The 19,333-nt window shown below is 32.7% G+C and overlaps 1 protein-coding gene across 2 annotated transcripts in view; it reads right to left on the bottom strand.

Moving 5' to 3' along the window:
• LOC120416964 (zinc finger CCCH domain-containing protein 13) overlaps nt 1–19,333 on the bottom strand; it is a 226,185-nt gene that overhangs the window by 17,531 nt on the left and 189,321 nt on the right. For both annotated transcript variants that reach the window (XM_039578883.2, XM_052711242.1), the window contains 2 exons: nt 17,417–18,219; nt 4,382–4,541 (listed from right to left, as the gene is read on the bottom strand). In XM_039578883.2, the coding sequence (XP_039434817.1) occupies nt 4,382–4,541; nt 17,417–17,461 (205 nt within the window). In that variant the 5' untranslated portion in view covers nt 17,462–18,219. The remainder of the gene's footprint in view (nt 1–4,381; nt 4,542–17,416; nt 18,220–19,333) is intronic.

Genomic DNA, 19,333 nt, shown 5'->3' with positions numbered 1-19,333 from the left:
CATCGATCATGGCCGTTCATGGTCACCCGCGACAGACACGGACGACGAAACAAAGAGAAACGCAAAAAGTAACTTTTTCAAAACTTTTTTTCGTAAAATCGCGATAACTTGTGATGTTTATAAGCAAACCCCTTATGTCTATATATCAAATTTTTTGTAATTGTCTGCTCTACAACTTTGTAGAACATTGTTACACTCTAAAAAATAACCCTGCAAAGTTAGAAAAAACACGAAATTTTAAAATGAATAATTTTGTTCTAAATGAAAAAATGACCCTTCTGGGACAATGTAGATTCGAAAAGTACATTAAATTTCCCATAAAATGACATGTGAGCAGTTCTCTAGGATTTCGGTCATTCGATTTTTTTGGTATTTTTTAATCCGACTGAAACTTTTTTGGTGCCTTCGGTATGCCCAAAGAAGCCATTTTGCATCATTAGTTTGTCCATATAATTTTCCATACAAATTCGGCAGCTGTCCATACAAAAATGATGTATGAAAATTCAAAAATCTGTATCTTTTGAAGGAATTTTTTGATCGATTTGGTGTCTTCGGCAAAGTTGTAGGTATGGATACGGACTACACTGGAAAAAAATAATACACGGTAAAAAAAATTTGGTGATTTTTTTATTTAACTTTTTATCCAAGGCTTTCCAGAAGCGTTTATTACTTGCCAGTCTGCCAATTAATTACTATAATTACTGGTCCAAAATGATTAATTACATAAATTACTTAATTACTTTTCACTACGATAAAAAACATTTAATTTAAATTTAAGTATTCATTTCTAAACTAAATTATTTATAAATAGCTCATTCGATAGCTCTTTCAAAAATTATTATTTGGACATTTTTCGGGAAAATTGCACAATTTTAGAAAAAGCCTAAAAAAATAATCGATTCTAATGTAGTTCTTGCAAAAAAAAAAACATATTTTATTAATTATTTAATAAAAATGAATAGATTTCGGATACACAAAAAAAATCACTGGAAAATATATCATGGCGTTGCTTTTTGTTGTTAATCAGCTTCGATAAACAACATGATAAAAATAAATTTTAGGAGAGTTTTAGGAGAGAACTATGGTGAATAAGGCCTTCTACATACAAAACCAGTCTTTTTTAATCTTTGTTATTCACTCTTATTTGAAATTAATAAAATACTGTTATAATAGATTATATATAAATAGTAAATCGTTGAAGAAGTACAACTTAAAAAATCAATTACTTTAATTATTCAAAAATTACTTTAATTACCAATTAATTACATTAAGTTACTCTAATTACCTTGAATTACTAAATAATTAAATAGTTACTTAATTACCAGCTAAAAATCAAAGTAATTATTAATTACTTGCCAGTCTGAGGCCTTGCTGGAAACCCTTGTTTTTATCACTAAAACTTGATTTACAAAAAAACACTATTTTTAATTTTTTTTATTTTTTGATATGTTTTAGAAGGCATAAAATGCCAACTTTTCAGAAATTTCCAGGTTGTGCAAAAAATCACTGACCGAGTTATGAATTTTTTAATCAATACTGATTTTTTCAAAAAATCGAAATTTTGGTCGTAAAAATTTTTCAACTTCATTTTTCGATGTAAAATCAAATTTGCAATCAAAAAGTACTTTACTGAAATTTTGATAAAGTGCACCGTTTTCAAGTTATAGCCATATTTAAGTGACTTTTTTGAAAATAGTCGCAGTTTTTCATTTTTTTAAATTAGTGCACATGTTTGCCCAGTTTTGAAAAAAATATTTTTGAAAAGCTGAGAAAATTCTCTATATTTTGCTTATTTGGACTTTGTTGATACGACCTTTAGTTGCTGAGATATTGCAATGCAAAGGTTTAAAAACAGGAAAATTGATGTTTTCTAAGTTTCACCCAAACAACCCACCATTTTCTATCGTCAATATCTCAGCAACTAATGGTCCGATTTTCAATGTTAATATATGAAACAATTGTGAAATTTTCCGATCTTTTCGAAAAAAATATTTTTGGAATTTTCAAATCAAGACAAACATTTTAAAAGGGCGTAATATTGAATGTTTGGCCTTTGTGAAATGTTAGTCTTGATTTGAAAATTCCAAAAATATTTTTTTCGAAAAGATCGGAAAATTTCACAATTGTTTCATATATTAACATTGAAAATCGGACCATTAGTTGCTGAGATATTGACGATAGAAAATGGTGGGTTGTTTGGGTGAAACTTAGAAAACATCAATTTTCCTGTTTTTAAACCTTTGCATTGCAATATCTCAGCAACTAAAGGTCGTATCAACATAGTCCGAATAAGCAAAATATAGAGAATTTTCTCAGCTTTTCAAAAATATTTTTTTCAAAACTGGGCAAACATGTGCACTAATTTAAAAAAATGAAAAACTGCGACTATTTTCAAAAAAGTCACTTAAATATGGCTATAACTTGAAAACGGTGCACTTTATCAAAATTTTAGTAAAGTACTTTTTGATTGCAAATTTGATTTTACATCGAAAAATGAAGTTGAAAAATTTTTACGACCAAAATTTAGATTTTTTGAAAAAATCAGTATTGATTAAAAAATTCATAACTCGGTCAGTGATTTTTTGCACAACCTGGAAATTTCTGAAAAGTTGGCATTTTATGTCTTCTAAAACATATCAAAAAATAAAAAAAATTAAAAATAGTGTTTTTTTGTAAATCAAGTTTTAGTGATAAAAAGTTAAATAAAAAAATCACCAAATTTTTTTTTACCGTGTATTATTTTTTCCAGTGTAGTCCGTATCCATACCTACAACTTTGCCGAAGACACCAAATCGATCAAAAAATTCCTTCAAAAGATACAGATTTTTGAATTTTCATACATCATTTTTGTATGGACAGCTGCCGAATTTGTATGGAAAATTATATGGACAAACTAATGATGCAAAATGGCTTCTTTGGGCATACCGAAGGCACCAAAAAAGTTTCAGCCGGATTAAAAAATACAAAAATTAAAATTGAAGAAAAAAGACCGATTTCGTAGAGAATTGCTCATGTTTCAAAATTTTTTACAGTCGAGTAACGGAAAATGGGAGAATTTTTAAAACTTTTTTAGTGTTTTTTTCGATGAAAAATACGTTTTTTCGGAATTCTGAGTACGCCATCAAATCGGGCGTCTAATTTTACATAAAAGTCCCTTTGACACCAAATTTCTATCTCATCACCGTTTCAGGCTGCAAATTATTGAAAAACACCTCTTTTTTCGCATGTTCAAAAATGGAAGGGGTCGTACCGCCCCTCCGTCACGAGATATCAAAAAACGGACCTCGGATTCGTGATCAGGGACAAAAGTTACCCCTTAGGACAAAGTTTCACGCAAATCGAAGAGGGGTCGGGGCAACTTTTCCCGATTTCGTGTGAGTTGGTAGAGAATTACCCAAATACAAAAATTAAAATTAAAGAAAAAAGACCGATTCCGTAGAGAACTGCTTTGCAATAGCAATCACAAATGCATGAGACAACGTTAGTGCTTTTATAATTGATTTTGTTTTTGCCTCAGATTTTTTGTCCTTTATTTTGGTTGTGGTCAACAGCTTAATTTATTTCAAAAAGTCTCAATTCGATTGCGAATAAAAACCTTCATTCCAAAATAAATTATATCTCCCTTTGTCATTTTAAGAACTGTTTTTTTAAGACTGAAAAATCAAGTCTCGCATATTATAGAAATGTCAAGAAATCCCCCAAAAATTGAAAGAACCTCTATTTTTTCAACATTTTCATTTTTAAAGCCACTGTATCTTCACAAGGATTGGAATTAGGGCAATGGTCAATATGGTTTTTTGACCCGTTTTCAAATATACTGTTTTAATAAATGATTTTTGCATACCATTCTGCATTTAACATGAGGCTTTTTGCAACACCTTTAAGGTTTAGTTTTGAATTAAAGTTAAAAAATCTCAAAGAAGAGACGTGTTTTGTCTTTGACCACTTTTTGATACGATTCAAGAGCTTCGATGACAAAATTAAAAAAACGAAATGTAAAAATATGTAAAAAAAACTTACACCCTTCTCAAATATCATTTTCGACAACATGTCATTTTCCTCTGATAACATGTCTACAAAGATTCATTAAAATTTGAGAGGTTTGGTACAACTAATTCCTTATTTAGCATGGAATTGCTCTGATACAAAATTTGAAAAATAACCATGATAAAAAATGCAAGAAATAATGAGTGTTTGACAAAAAGAAAACTTTTCTGCGTATAAAATTTTGTTTAGAAAAATCATGGTCTTCTTCAAATATATTGGCCCTTAATAAAGATATCTCTAAATAAAGATAAACCTGTAACGTTACCAGAAACTTTGGATTCTGTAAACTAAAATATGAAATTAAACAGATACTTTTTGACCCAGAGGAACTCACCGATATCGATGGTGCCGCCTTGCTGCGCGTTGACCGCAATCTTGGCCAGGGCCTCGTTGAACAGGTTGGAAGCCGCCGACGCTCCATGGAGGGCCTTCAGGTACGCTTTGCCGGCGCTGATCAGCTGTCGCGCTCCGGGGTTGAACTTCTCGAGGATATTCTGTAAAAAAAAAGAAATATAGAGAGTGAAATTTAAATACAGCTTGTAGAACACTCATGCAGCCATTTGTTGGCATTCAATATGAATTGTTGAAAAGCGTGCAGTAATTATGCAATCAAGCCGTATCATTCCATCATCACCACACCGTAATGTCACGAGGATCAGCCGCGCCGGGGGAGCTTTCAGAATTATAATTATAATAATATTCGCACGGATTAACGGCTGCCTCAGTAAGTGCCGTTGAAGCCACCTGCCAGTCACTCAGGCCGAGTTCCAGGGTCAACCGCTCGACGTGTGAATTGGAACGGCTGATGATGATGAGCATAATAACATAAACATGAGGCAAGGGGTAGAGCCGGTCGCGGAGCATGAATCAACTGTATCAACAGGCTATTAGCGGATTCGCGCGCCCACGACCGTCGTCATCATCATAATTACCATTAACCAACTCATCACTAGCCAGCCAAACAGCCACCCTGCAGGTTGACAGTGATGTTGTGGTAAGCTTCTGATGAGGGGGATCATCATCATTGGTGAGTGGTTTGTTGGAGAACCTGTTGGGCGGGTTACTCAACTGATGTGATGAATGTGACGTGGGAAGGTAATTTGAAAATAAAAAAGTCAAATCTTAAATTAGGTTGAGAAAACTTTTTGAAAAAATCTTCAATATAACCTACAAACTGTAATCAGAACAATCTGTAACGACATGTTCAGCTCAACGTCGGCACACTATTTTGGAAAATTAAATTTGCCGTAATCCTTTCACTGAAACATGCGACACTCATAAAGCTTCCTGCCAAACTATATATAACTTCCCGGAGAGTGGTAAAAGCAAAAATAAGCTCAAGATTTCAGCCACCACCTCCTCGAGAGCGCCTTGATGTCCTACTACTCATGAGGCTTCTTCTGCCTCTTCTTCGAGCATGTTTCCCTCAATGAAAGCGCTCTACTTATCGCATTGCTACGGCTTCGAAGCACGTCGGCCGCTGCACATCCCTATATACTCCAGGAATGCTACTGCTGCACACCCCTACAGGAATAACCCAGACCTGAAGCAGACGGGCTCCGAAGCGGGTTGTCAGACGTAAGAAGATTACGTCAAGTGAAAATCTATTTACGAACTTTGTGTGTTGCTTCATGTTCAAGGGTTTCCACCGCACATCGACGTTATGCAATTTCTGGCTGGGAGAACGTGTAATGAAAAGTTGGTGAACTAAAGAACATGTATGACAAAAAAAATAAAAATCCAAAAGTGTCGGAAACAGTCCGGATATTGAATCCTTCGTGCTCTCGAAAGGTGAGATTTTGCAGACAGGTTTTAACACCACCCAAATCACTGTAACGAGGGATGGGTCTACCCTGAAAATGAGTTAAACATGAAAAGTGTAGACTACAGCTCACTGAGTCGTACCTTTCATTCTAGTAACGGTCGTATGACGTACCGCCTTGGTTACCTTTGTCCACTTTTCAGAGAGGTTTAGGTGCGATTTGGGGGATGAGGGTGGAACATTTCGTTCTTTCTGTGAAACTGAATGAACACGTGATATAGAATATGAGCTTCAATGAAAAGCGGATTTTGTGCTCGGTTGAATGTTATTTGCAAGTGGTGGTTGGACAAATCGAAAAACAAAATAATTTGTAGGGTTTAATTTTAATGGAAACTTTGAATGCTCATAATAATTTTCATGTCATTTAAATTTAATTTTTTGCCTTCCTAACCTTATTGAGGATAGGCTATAAAATCACTCAAAAAACGAATTTCTTAATTTGACCTCCTAGACCCACCTTCATGTTACATATCGACTCAGAATCAAATTCTGAGCAAATGTCTGTGTGTGTGGTATGATGTTGATTAAAAAATTGCACTGGATTATCTCGGCACTGGCTGAACCGATCGGGACCGTTTTGGTCTCATTCGATCCGTCTTGGGGTCCCATAAGTCGCTATTGAAAATTAAAAATTTAGTTAAGTACTTCAAAAGTCATGCTAAAAAACCAATTTTATCAAAAGTCTGGAAGATTGTAAAAAGGGTGGTTTTTGTAAGAAACCCTGTCATATTATACATTTTTAGAAAGGTATTGAAAAAACTTTGCAACAAGTTCAAAAGATTGAAAATATGACGACCCTATCAAAAGTTATAAGCACTTAAGTGTTATTTAACAACTTTTTAGAAGCCGGATCTCATATATTTCGATCAAAACGTTGTCCGGATATATCATGCGACTTGTCTTTGGATAGGTAATCGAAAGACCTTTCCAATGAGTTCAATAGATTGCAGATCTGACAACCCTATCAAAAGTTATTCGCACTTAAGTGGTATTTATGCTCTTTCTAAAGGCTGGATCTCAGTTATTTTGATGAAAACGTTATCCGGATCTATCATGCGACCTGTCGTTGGATAGGTGATCAAAAGACCTTTGCAACGAGTTCAAAAGATTGAAGATCTGACAACCCTATCAAAAGTTATAAGCACATTAGTGCCCTGAATTATAAAGATCTGACTACCAAATCTGAAGGTATGAATAATAAATCAAGTTGATAGAACACTGAATGGTCCGCCCTTTTGTAGCTAATTTGGATAGCATTACCCTCTAAATGTGAGGAAGGCATCAACCACCTAAGGGTGGATTAAGTAACGTTTTTAAATAGTCTTTATTGTGAACACCCACTTGATCACTTATTACCTCAAATATGGACGATTTCATCAAAGCTGTAACGAGGTACCTCCGATCCCGATTTGAAAAATTACTTAAATATCAGATTTGTTCGGAAGTGGTTTAAAATTTGTGTTAAAATATTTTTTTTTCAATACGTATTCTAATAATTAGTTATGATCAAAAAGAGGTTCAGAAAAAAGGCAATAATACATTGAAGGAAATGTCTGAACACTGACTGTAAAAAAATCAAATCAAATAGATTTCTCATATAAAATGATAAATTTTTATTTGTACGACTAATTTTATGATGTGTTAAAATTTCAAATTTCTTAAGTTTTGTTTTAGTTCTTTTGTAACGAAACATTGAGAAACTATTTACTTTTCCTGACATTATGGAATGCTGGAGAGGCTTACTTTTCATGTCCGATGATAACAGTACTGGAGTAGTAGTTTATGCATCAAGTTGCAAAAAGATGATTTTTTCAGCACGAGTCGTACATTTATCCAACGAGGTTCACGGAGTTGGATAAATACGACGAGTGCTGAAAAAATCATCTTTTTGCAAAGAGTTCCATAGAACATTCCGCAAAACACCCTTTGAGTGAAATTATAAGTCAAATATTCATGCATATTGCCAATAAATCGTTCAAATCAAAAAAATGTTGAAAAGTATTACTTGTCGAAACAAATGCTGAAAAATTCAACTTTTCAGCACTCATTTCAGTCCATTCTGTTATTTTTGGTACAGAAAAAAAGGTCATTTCGTCGGTCAAGAATTACAGAAAAAGTAAATAGTTTTACGACGGAATTGCAAAAAGTAATTTTTAGCATACATTTGAGTGCTGATATGGTTTTTTTTAGAGATAGTATCTATAAGTGCTGTTATGGAAATTGACACAATTACCAAACCGTACGAGTTTTGGCAATATGGGTATCAAAATTCATGGTTTTGAATATTACATGAAGATAGACTTTTCGGCAGCAGATAATAATTTTATTTAAAAAAATAAATGTTAAAACTTTGTGCAAAGTTCTTTACCTTTCTGAAACACTTAAATTTATTTTTTTAAGATTCTACAAATAAGAAATCTAAAATTGAAAAAAAGTTTTTCAAATAATTCAAAATTCCAAAAATATCAAAAATGAATTCGAAAATTACAAAACTGTATTTTTTTTTAACTATAATATTGAAAAACAATAATTCTAAAACTCCAAAAAACCAAAGTTCTAAAATTTGAAATTCCTTAAATTCTAAACTAAAAGCCGTTTTTTGATTTCTTGAATTTTTAAAATTTCTAAACATTTTGAATTTCAAAATTTTTATTTAGTTCTTGAAATATTGAATATGTTCTTTTTTTAAATTCTTTACTTTGGGACCATCCACAAACCACGTGGACACTTTTTTTGGAAATCTTAACCCCCCCCCCCCTCTCTCGTGGACAATTGTCCATACAAAAAAAACTTTTTTGTGTGGAGCGTGGACAATCGCCATAACCCCCCCCCCCCCCCTTAAAGTGTCTACGTGGTTTATGGATGGTCGCTTTCGGAATTTCTCAATTTTCCTTCATTTCTTCAAGTTTTTATGAATTCTAAAATTTTAAATTTCATAAATCATTAATTCAAAAAAAATGATATTCTTTAAATTTAACAACACTTAAAAAAAAATCTAAGGATCTTAAATTCAAAAATTTTAAAATAAAAACCATTTTTTGATTTCTTTAATATCTAAAATTCTTGAAAAATAAGAATTTTAAATTTTATAATTACCGGAATCTCAATACGGTTGTGTAATTTTTCAAGTTATTTAATTTCGGAATTTCATGATTTTCCTTATTTTTTTGATTTTTTTCTGAGTTTCATAAAAATAGATTATAAAGATCATAAATTCCAAGATTCTAGAATCAATCCATTTTTTGATATCTTGGATTTTCTCAAATTCCTAAAAGTGTTTAAATTTCTAAATTTTCTGAAATTTCTTAATATTCTTAACATTTTGGTTGTATTAGTTTTTTAAAATATTAAATTTCGGAATCTTCCAGAATTTATCGGTCATTAGAATTTCGAGAAGTTCTTCTGTTGACCTGTTGCTTTTTTGATTTTTCTTCCTTGAATTTATAGACTTGATGATTTTCCTGATTTAATTTTTGTTTTGCTAAATTAAATATTACTTGATTTGTTTAATTCGAATTTGAATTTGAATTGAATTAGCTCTTTTTTTATTTCTTAAATGTTTTGAATTTATTAGGTTGTTGCAAATATTTGTTTATGTTTATGTCCCTCGACTTAGACCACATTCGAAGGGAGCTTAATAAATTTTGGTTGTTGCAATTTTTTTTAAGTTTATGTCACCGCCCCTCCCCTTAAAATCAGTCCAAAAATATATTTTTTCAAAAAGCTTTAAAATTTAAATGAAAAAAGAATTCTTATCAACTGAAAACAAATTGAAATGCTATTTCCTGCGTTTAAAATCATTTTTAGAATGTCTGGGATCGACCCAAAATATTTTTCAAAATTTTTTTCGGCTGAAAAAAAGTTCGTTAACATTTATATATTTTGAAAAAAAAAAAAACTACTAATGATTGCAATACATCTGGGCAAGTGAAACATGCATTTTAAAACTATTTTTTCATTAAAATGTAAATACCATGGCTTTTTATTTCAATTTTTTACGCAGTTTTGTGCAACTCACAATGCCACATTTTCACTTTCACAGATACCCAAAATTGGGGCGTCCAATTTTCCCGGGTTTTGAATTTACCGGGAAACGAGAAAAATATTTTTCAAATCCCGGGAATTTTCGGGATCCCGGCATTTTTTTAAACAGTCATAAATTATATGTTTTTCAAGCTTACAATCATAGAATTAGCTAAATACTGTTAATTGGTGATAATCTTTATTTTAATCTGAACAAGAACAGCAGTTTAGTTAGTTAGTAAAAAATGTTTTTTGTTCTTTGTTATGTTTTGGATTTTTAATGAATCGTACTTTTTAATCAATTTTGATTCAAATTATTTCATATTAATTATCATAAAATTCTTATTAACATATTTCTTTAATTTTTTTATATGAAATGACTACAAAAGCTAAAAAAATCTCATTGAAACTTTGAAAAAGCAAGAAACGAAAACAAATAAAATGAAACCATCCAATGTAAAATTTTAGTAAAGTTTAGAATTTCATGTTTTATATAAAACATATTTTACTAACTATTTTTAAGTCACTACCGCCAACTGGGGGAAATCGGGACTACAGTCTGAATAGGATAGTTTAGAGCTATAAATTTGAAAATTGGTGTACTCATTGTTTTGTTAATTAAAAAAATATGAGAACGTTATGCTGTCTTAATTCGTTACTATTGTTCTAATTTGCTCCAGATGCCGATGTTTGATGAAAAATAATTATATATAATCTTTTTCAAGTTTAAAATTAATTAAAAAAAATAAAATGTGATTATTTAAAATAAAATAAAATTTAATGAAAAATATTTTAAGTGCTAGGCATTTTGCGGATTCGTAAACTAAAGTTTTAATAATTTTCCAAATAAATGTTGATATATGCCGAATACAAATTTGCTAATGCTTTAACATTGTCATCGATTACTAAGTAATCAACTGTTCATCTATTTCCACAACCTAATCTGAGTTTCCAGACCAAACATTTTTTGTTTTTCAATTTTAAGAATTCCCGGCATAAAATATAAAAAAATCGTCAATTTGTTAATACATAATAGCATTTTTTTAATCCTATTTTTTTAAATTGATATTACAAATCAATTTTGTTGCAGTTGACTGTTTCTCACTCTCCAACATTACTATACTTTATGAGGTATTTTCCCATTCTCGTCACCAGTCACACACACCTGACACTGACGATGTTGTCCAACGATCCAGCTCAACAAAAGCCTTTGCAGACCTACTGAACTAGTTCAAGAATGTGACAGGGCAGACCTCTTTTTGTGCCAGGGAAAACAAAACTTGACTTACCCAGCCACCCAGCCACATCCATCGGGGAGGAGCTCGGTGAAAAATGACACTCATAACTCTTCATAACCAACACAGCAGAAACACGAACGACTCATCTGAAATGACACAATTTGCTCAAAGGTCTGCGCGAGTTAGTTGCGAGCACGTCAACCTCTATTTCCAGATTTGTACCCGGTGGCGCGGTGAGAATGCGAGGAATTTTCCCATTTTCATCCAAGACCTTGCGGAAATGAAGAAACCCCCGTTTTCTCATGTCGAGCCACAAAAGGTGGTGCCAACATAAAGCATAAATTATCGCATCTTCATTTATTTAACCTCCCCCTGCTTCAGCTTCAGCGCTCCCTTCAACTCAAGTGCGCAGAATGCCAATCGAGATGTTCGAGACGTCCTTTCGAGGGGGGGGGACCAGTTTTCCTCTGGACTTGAAACAAAGTGCCACTTGGGAAGTCGACGTCGTCAGCGCAGCATGTGTGACGTTTTTCGAAAGAGGTTCACTCGGAAGGTGAGGGGGATGGGTGGAGGAGATATGCCAACACCTGATGATGATGGCTGGCTTACTGAAAGGATGGCTGGATGAAACTATAGAAGTAGGGTAAGGACAGTGTTGTCAAAAAAAATTTCCTAATATTTCTAGACAAAAAGTTTAAAAAAAAATAGTTCTGTTGAAAACGGTTTATTTCAATAAACCGAGTGATAGTCACTGTATTTCTTACAAATTCCATCCTAGAAGTGAGCAAATTGATCAAATTGATCATAATTGAGGTTTCTTCTATTGTTTCATTTAAAAAAATGCAAATAAATGTTTTGAACTAAGTTCATAACATTTAGTCAAATTTATAAAAAAAAAGAGGTATTTATTATAGTAGAAAGGTTAAAAAAAAAATCCTAATTTACTGAAATAATTGTTCGACTACAAATGCTTATAAATCTAATAATGTTTTTGATGTCTGGTGCATTTTTTTTTTAATTTTGGAACCTGGAAACAAATTTTGTGATTCTATACTTATTTCGTATATGCTCATTTTGCAAAAATCTTCAACATATTAATGTCCGCTCGGTTTACGTTGTTTATATCAAAACACATCAATTCCATGCATTTATTAGGAACTGTATTTTTAAGCAGAATCATGCCTGAATTTCACAAGTTCTTTGTTTGTTTTATCTTCTTTATTGTGTAGTTAAATAAAATTTTCAAAAATACCGCTTAATCATATATTATCTTTATTGATCCTTTGCAAGTCAAATGTAGCAAAAAAAAAAATGAAAGAATTTTCATAACATTTGACTTAACTTTTGTTTAGCAAAAATCAACCTGTTTTTTTACTTAAATTAAATTATTGGTAGTTTGGAGTTTTCTTTTATCATGCTTTGTTTAAGCTTCTATTATTGTGGGTTTAGGGAGCGTTCTTTTATTACGTAACGCAGTAGGGGGCGAGGGGGGTTCGGAAGCCGTGACACGCTCCATTTAATTTTTTAAAATTTATATCGAATTTTGTTACGAGGGGGGGGGGGGGGAGGTGGTCTAAAAATCGGATTTTTTGCGTTATGTAATAAAAGAATGCTCACTTAGCTGATAGCTGAATTTTCTGTCATCTTCTCACGGTCATGGATAGGCCTAGGAGTGCGCAATTTGTGTAAACAAGTTTAATTAGAAGAAAAATTATGACTGAAAATTTTGATCTTTTATCACACTTCTTCAACATCGAAATAATTTTTCGAACATCGTTAATTTTTATATTATGTTTAAAATATGTATTTTTTCTTGAAAAAGTTTCAATTTTAATCACATGACCACCCCTAATTCTGGCTCGATGCCGCCATCATGTGACCACGTTCTCCGTTGGTTTGCAATCAAAACTGCAGCTGGATGGTGAGACGAAGTGAGGGGGGAGTAGTTTTGACATTGTTAAGCCCGCATCTTACCCGCCGCCTATTTCGAAGTCGTTGACCAGACGGTCGGTTTCAACGACCGCGTCCAGTTAGGAACTGATCGTACAATAATATCATAATCAAAACAAAAACCAAACATTTTTTGTCTTCCTCACGTTACTGAGGAAAGGCTATAAAATCACTCAAAAAATGAACTTCTCAATTAGACCTCCTAGACCCACCTTCATGTATACATATCTACTCAGAATCAAATTCTTTGCAAATGTCTGTGTGTGTGGAGGGATGTTGATCAAAAAAATGTTTTTGTTAAGTGCTTCAAAAGTTATGCTAAAAAACGATTTTAACAAAAGTTCGGAAGATTGTAAAAAGGGCGGTTTTTGTAAGAAAACCCGTCATGCTATACATTTTCAGAAAGGTATTACAACGCGTCCAAAACATTGAAAATCTGACGGCTCTATCAAAAGTTATAAGCACTTAAGTGTTATTTACGCACTTTTTGCATTTTGGATAGCACCCTTTAAATGTGAGAAAGGCGCCAACAACCTAGGGGTGGATTTAGTAACGTTTTTAATGAAAAAATAGATTTCAACAAATAAAAATATAATACTTTGAGAATCCATTAAACTTATTTCAATGTCTTCTTTTTTATCTTCAAAATAAAAAAAGCTTCAAAATAAAAAAAGCTTCAATTTTATGAAAAGCCACGAAAATTGCTGCGTCTGAACTTCAATCTAACTCTTTAAGTTCAGTTTTGCAAAAAAAAAAATTAAAGCTGATACAAATTATTAGTAACTCTTAGCAAAACCCATAATATAATGTTCATACCCAAGCAGACGGAAATAACTTGGGAATAACATTTTTTGATATTAGAAAATACTAGGTCAATAACATTTTATGTTATTTATAAGAAGAATTGTTATTCGTCGTAATTATTTTGTTGTTGTTGGATTGTTATTGTAATAACAGACTAATAACATTTTAAGTTATTCTTCGAACAAATCTTTGTTATTATTTTTTGTTATTTTAACAACTAATCCGATCATCTTAATAACAGTTGACGGTATTCTTCCATAACAAAAAATGTTATTCCAAAGTTGTTTTGGCTTTCAACCAATATCAACCCAATAACAAATTTTGTTACGATAACATAAACTTTTATTGAGCTCTTATGCAAAAATGGATTTTGTAAGAATATTCCAAAACAGTTTTTGTTATTTTAACAGTATTTGTTATTGAAATGGCATGAATTTAGTTATTACCGTCTGTTCAGGTACTGATAGAATGACTGTGAATCGTCCAAAATTTAAATTTTAACGCCGAAACCCGTAAAATGAGTAGAGCGTCCAATTTCCCGTCCCGGGAAAATTTTTCCCGGGAATTCCCGGGATTTCCCGAAAAAATAAATTTTTTTTTCGTTTCCCGGGAAATTTCTAAATTTCCCGGGAATTCCCGAAATTTAAGCAAAAGTACACATTTTCTACACTTTTTGGAACCGTTTTTTTTTCGATGCTCGGAAAAAAATAAAAGAAGATGATTTTGTTCAATCAAATTTATTTTATAGCTCATATACAATTAATCAGATTATCAGACACTTTGATATCTGAGAATATTAATTTTTGAAGCTACGGGAAAATTAAGTAAGCTTTTTCAAGAATATTTGGAATTATTTCATAAAAAATATATTTAATTGAGAATTTTTACGTTTTTGTTTACCATGATCTAATGAGTTGAAAATCAAATTGGTATCTTAACATTTTTAAAATAGTTTTGTGCAAAAGAAATTAATTCAATTTGTTTAATACCTGGTATACAAGAAATTACAATATGTAGTTAAAGAAAAATGGAGCACTGGTGTAACAATTGGTGTTAGAAGGTTAAATATCAAAAAAATGTAAGACTGATTGTGACATGATGTTAATTCCAAATATTTGAAAACATTGAGTTGTTTGAAGTAAACAAACAAAAGAAGTTTGATTTTTTCTTTGCCATTTTGTCCAAGAACTGAAATCATTATGACTTTTTTAGAAAAGTTATTTGTCATGAAAAAAACATAATTTGTGCATGTTTTTTTCCAACTCTTTGTATCAAACCACGCTCTCTTTTACTAGTCACAGAGGCAAGAAAATAATGGGTATGATTGTGGAGTATGGATTCATTTTAGGGGAAATTCTTGTAGGTTTCGCAGGTTAAGCACTCGCTCCTAACTCCATCCAATTTGCTATTTTTTCTGTTTAAACAACTAATTTTGCAAAACTTTTAAAAGTGACTTGCTTGCTTACTTCTTATTGAGCTATTTATCACTCTATTTCAGTTGAAATCGCCTTCAATGAGTTGTAATTGAACGTCAAAGTGCTGACTTGCCAACATAAGAGGTACGACGGAATAAGATGCTGTTCCACTACTCACTGTCTAATTACCTTGATTAAAAAATAAATGACATTATTTTTTGATTTATTGTACTATTGGAACATATAAAATAAGAAAAAAATAACATTTTCTTGTAGTTTTATGATTTTTGACCTGCAGTTAAGCTGTTAATTGATCCTCACACTTGTTTTAGCCTTTCAGTCGCTCAGTCGCTTCAGTCGATCAAAACAATTTTCAATAAATTTTCAATTTCCCGGGAATTCCCGGGATTTCCCGGGAAATTGGTTGAAAATTTCCCGTTTCCCGGGAAATTTGTAACCCCGGGAAATTGGACGCTCTAAAAATGAGTTCTAATTTTTGTTGGATTGATTATTTTCAATCTCTTTAAGATTTTAAAATTAATTTGAAGTTTCATTGAGGTCACTTAAACCGAAAGGTATTTTTTCGTATTTCTTAAAGATGAATTCATTACAATTTTGAAAGCAATACACCCAAAATATTTTTTTGGCTACACTTTTTTTTAAATTCGACACTGTACTGTCGTGCTATCTTGTCGCACTCGCCATTTCGACGTTCCGAGAAAAACGCGTTTAATGTTTGACCTTGAATAAACAAAAACGAGAGCACGCAATTTAAACAACAACAAACACATTTTGTTTGGTTGGCCATTCTGTGTTTTGCCCCGAAATTTGGTCGAAGTTGGTTGCTGGAGTTTCGAGTTATAATTACTAATGTTTACGCTAGTCGAGCTTGTACCTGTGTCAAACGCGTTCTGACCTGAAATCCCTTTGGCCAGTTGTCGCACTTACATCAATTTTCACGCTGTGACAGCACGAGCACGATTGAAACTTCTTTTATATGAAAAGTGACAAAAATAAACGGAGCTTTTTTGGTATTTATTGAATATCTTAGAATTGATATCGAATTTTGGAGATCTGTTAAGGTCCAAAAGTGAGGCATTGTGAGCTGCACAAATTTGCAACAAGTTAACACGACGGTGACGATTTGATTTGACCAATTCTCAAAGGAGCGTTGGCAGCACTGGTCATCATTTCTTGGGAAACGCATTCCACATAGCTCATCTCTTCTTTAGCTTCAATTCACACACGTAAAACTTGAGACAAATTTCAGTCCCACTTTTTTCGTGCAAATGCAAAAGGATTTTTTTTTGTTCTGCCAAAAAACAAACAGACTACATCATCTCCCCAAATGGCTTAGAAAAGTAGGGGAAAAATGTGATCCCATAAATTATGCCCTGTTTTCGTGCAAATTCTGCCAAAAGTGTCATTCGGGATTCGGGAGAGTGCTTTGAGTTACCGGTTTTGCGGTCCATTAACACCCCCCTACTTTGAAGCGATGTGGGTGGATTTACACGTGTGACGTGACCTGGCAGTTGGACAAAATTGTACATTTCGTTTATTTATTCGAGGTGGAGGCATTCTGAGGAGGCTGGTGGGACATATTTCAACGCTTTTAGTTTATGATGTTGACAAAATGTAACAGTGGCGTGTTTATCACAAAACTAAACATAAAGAATAGTGAATTTATACTGGGAATTTCTACACCGTCTCGAACGGTGTCACAATTCAGACAACAAAAAGCTGCAAAGCTCCCTTTCCAAGCTGCTCCAGAATGTTTGAGAAGCTTTGGCATGTAACGCTTTTTTTTTGTTGCTTTTCGTTCTCCCCGTAACGAGTAGGATTAATCTGTTTGCTGTTCCATTTTATGCTCGAGTCGGAATCGAGGAAATGCGCGGGAAAAACACTACACTCTGTGAGTTTTTCCCCCGGTTCATTGAATCCAAAATTGATTGAATTCTGTCTGACATGACGTGTTGGAAATAAATGTCGATTCCGGATGGTTGTTACGGTGAGATACAGAGCAGAATTCGGTACAAAGTAGAAACATTGTATGCATTGGAATACAGAAAGAAAACTTTCGTTTAGGCATTCAAACAAAAAATTAGATACACACTTACCTTATAAATTCCGTCGACCAGTTTGATGATTTCCTCGGTCTCCATTGTGAATCCTTTTTATCTGATTACAACAACTTGTTTATCGTTAAACCTTTGTCGCTTCAACTTTTCCTTGTCAAACAACTCCGTACTCGAGTTGTAAACTGTATCAAGCTCGATTTTCGTAACCTTGCAACACGTTTGCAACAATTTTTCCCTTTCGTTGCCCTTTGGCTAGCACAAATCACACAACTTTACTCATTAATTTTTCACTCAGCTTCACTTTACTCTTTTTCCCCGGGGTTGCAGGGTTGCATAAAACTTTTGCAACTCTGATTCGACTAGTGGTAACTTTTTTCCCGTGTATTTCTCCCGGATCGGATTCTACACGGTAGTACTTGCAGCGGACTGAAACTTTGTCGTGTGTTCACGGGCTTCAATCAACATCAACCAAACGGGGCTGCTTCTGGTCCAGCAAGTGCGACTAAAACGGATTATGTACACCCGGGCTGTTGTTTTTGTTTCTTCACTTTTGCACAAACTATTTACAGCTTAAGAAAAAAAAAACCGCGCAAATCACTCTCACTATGGCTGATATTTTGCTGCTTCTTCTTGTTGTTTTCTCCGTGCTAGACAATGTGATTGCCGGTGCCGTTGTGTTGGTGGTAAATTATGACACTTGTACCGCTGGCATTTATGGTCCCGTCGAGCACCGCCGAGCGCCGGTAGGAACTCATGCTAAAGATTTATGCTGCGTGCTGCGAAAAGGTGAGTTTTCCCATCGTGCGAAATGAGTGGGTGTATCGTTGTGGGTTCAGCGAAATCTGGAATGAAATAAATGGAAAATGAAACAAATGAGTACGTTGTAATTAATGTTTTAACCCATAAGGCCAAGTAGTTTTAATAATAATTTTCCCAAGAATCTGATAAGTATAATAATTAGAATTATAGATCTTTAAACATTAGATAAAAATGATTTTAATGAGAAAAGAAAAACAATTTGCTGAATATAACCTGAAAAATCTGCCAGAAATGAATTAATTAACAACAGCAACATGATTAAAATGTGTCCAGTAACTTTGGTATACTTTTATCAAATTAATTTCCTGTTGCTATTTTCCATGTTTTGTGTTTTTTTTTCGGATTTTTTTACGTTTTACATATAAAATCAAAATATTCACTTATAAGTCACATGAAAATGGCTAAAATAACAGACTAAGAACTGTAGAACATTTGATTCTTTTGATAATATCTTTTTTTCCTCATTTTTTTTTTCTTTTTGCTTACAAAGCATTGGACTACACATTATGATGAAACTGAAAATGCAATTTTTCAATTGTTGGTCAGAGAAAAAAGATCATGTTAAGACTTTTTTTAATAATTTTTATCATTCTTTTTATCAGGATGTATAAAATTTGAAACAGAAGCAATATATTTTCACGTAAATTGCAAAAAGATATTAAGGGCTTTCCTGCTAAACACAACCCGATTCCGAAACTTCCAATAAAGAAATGAATAAATTCTTTAAAGTGCAATACTTGTAAAAACCTGCAAAAACTTATTTCACAATACAAAATCATTCATTTTGAATTAAAATGAGACGGGTTTATCCCATTTCTATGATTCTCATCCATTTTTTTCAAATTAATCATTCTCTAGGAAGTACAACTATCCTTAAATTTCTGTTGTTGATATTTTACTGAAAGAAAGATTTTTTTATACAAAAACTTTTCAAACAAAAAAATATAATATTATATTTTAAAATTTAATGATTTGAAGATTTAAACATTTTATTAAATGCTACTTGAAGTTATAAATACATGAATATCTAAATACTTAGGACCTTAAAAAAATATATTTAGACCTGGAAAGACAGTATGCGTAACGTGATTTTCGAAAGCTCCCCATTGCTCCCCACTAATACAACTGCACTACATC

Source organism: Culex pipiens, chromosome 3 (assembly GCF_016801865.2).
Source record: "Culex pipiens pallens isolate TS chromosome 3, TS_CPP_V2, whole genome shotgun sequence".
Lineage (NCBI taxonomy): Eukaryota > Metazoa > Arthropoda > Insecta > Diptera > Culicidae > Culex > Culex pipiens.
Note: the sequence above shows the minus strand (reverse complement) of the source record. Positions and strands in the feature narration are given on the sequence as shown.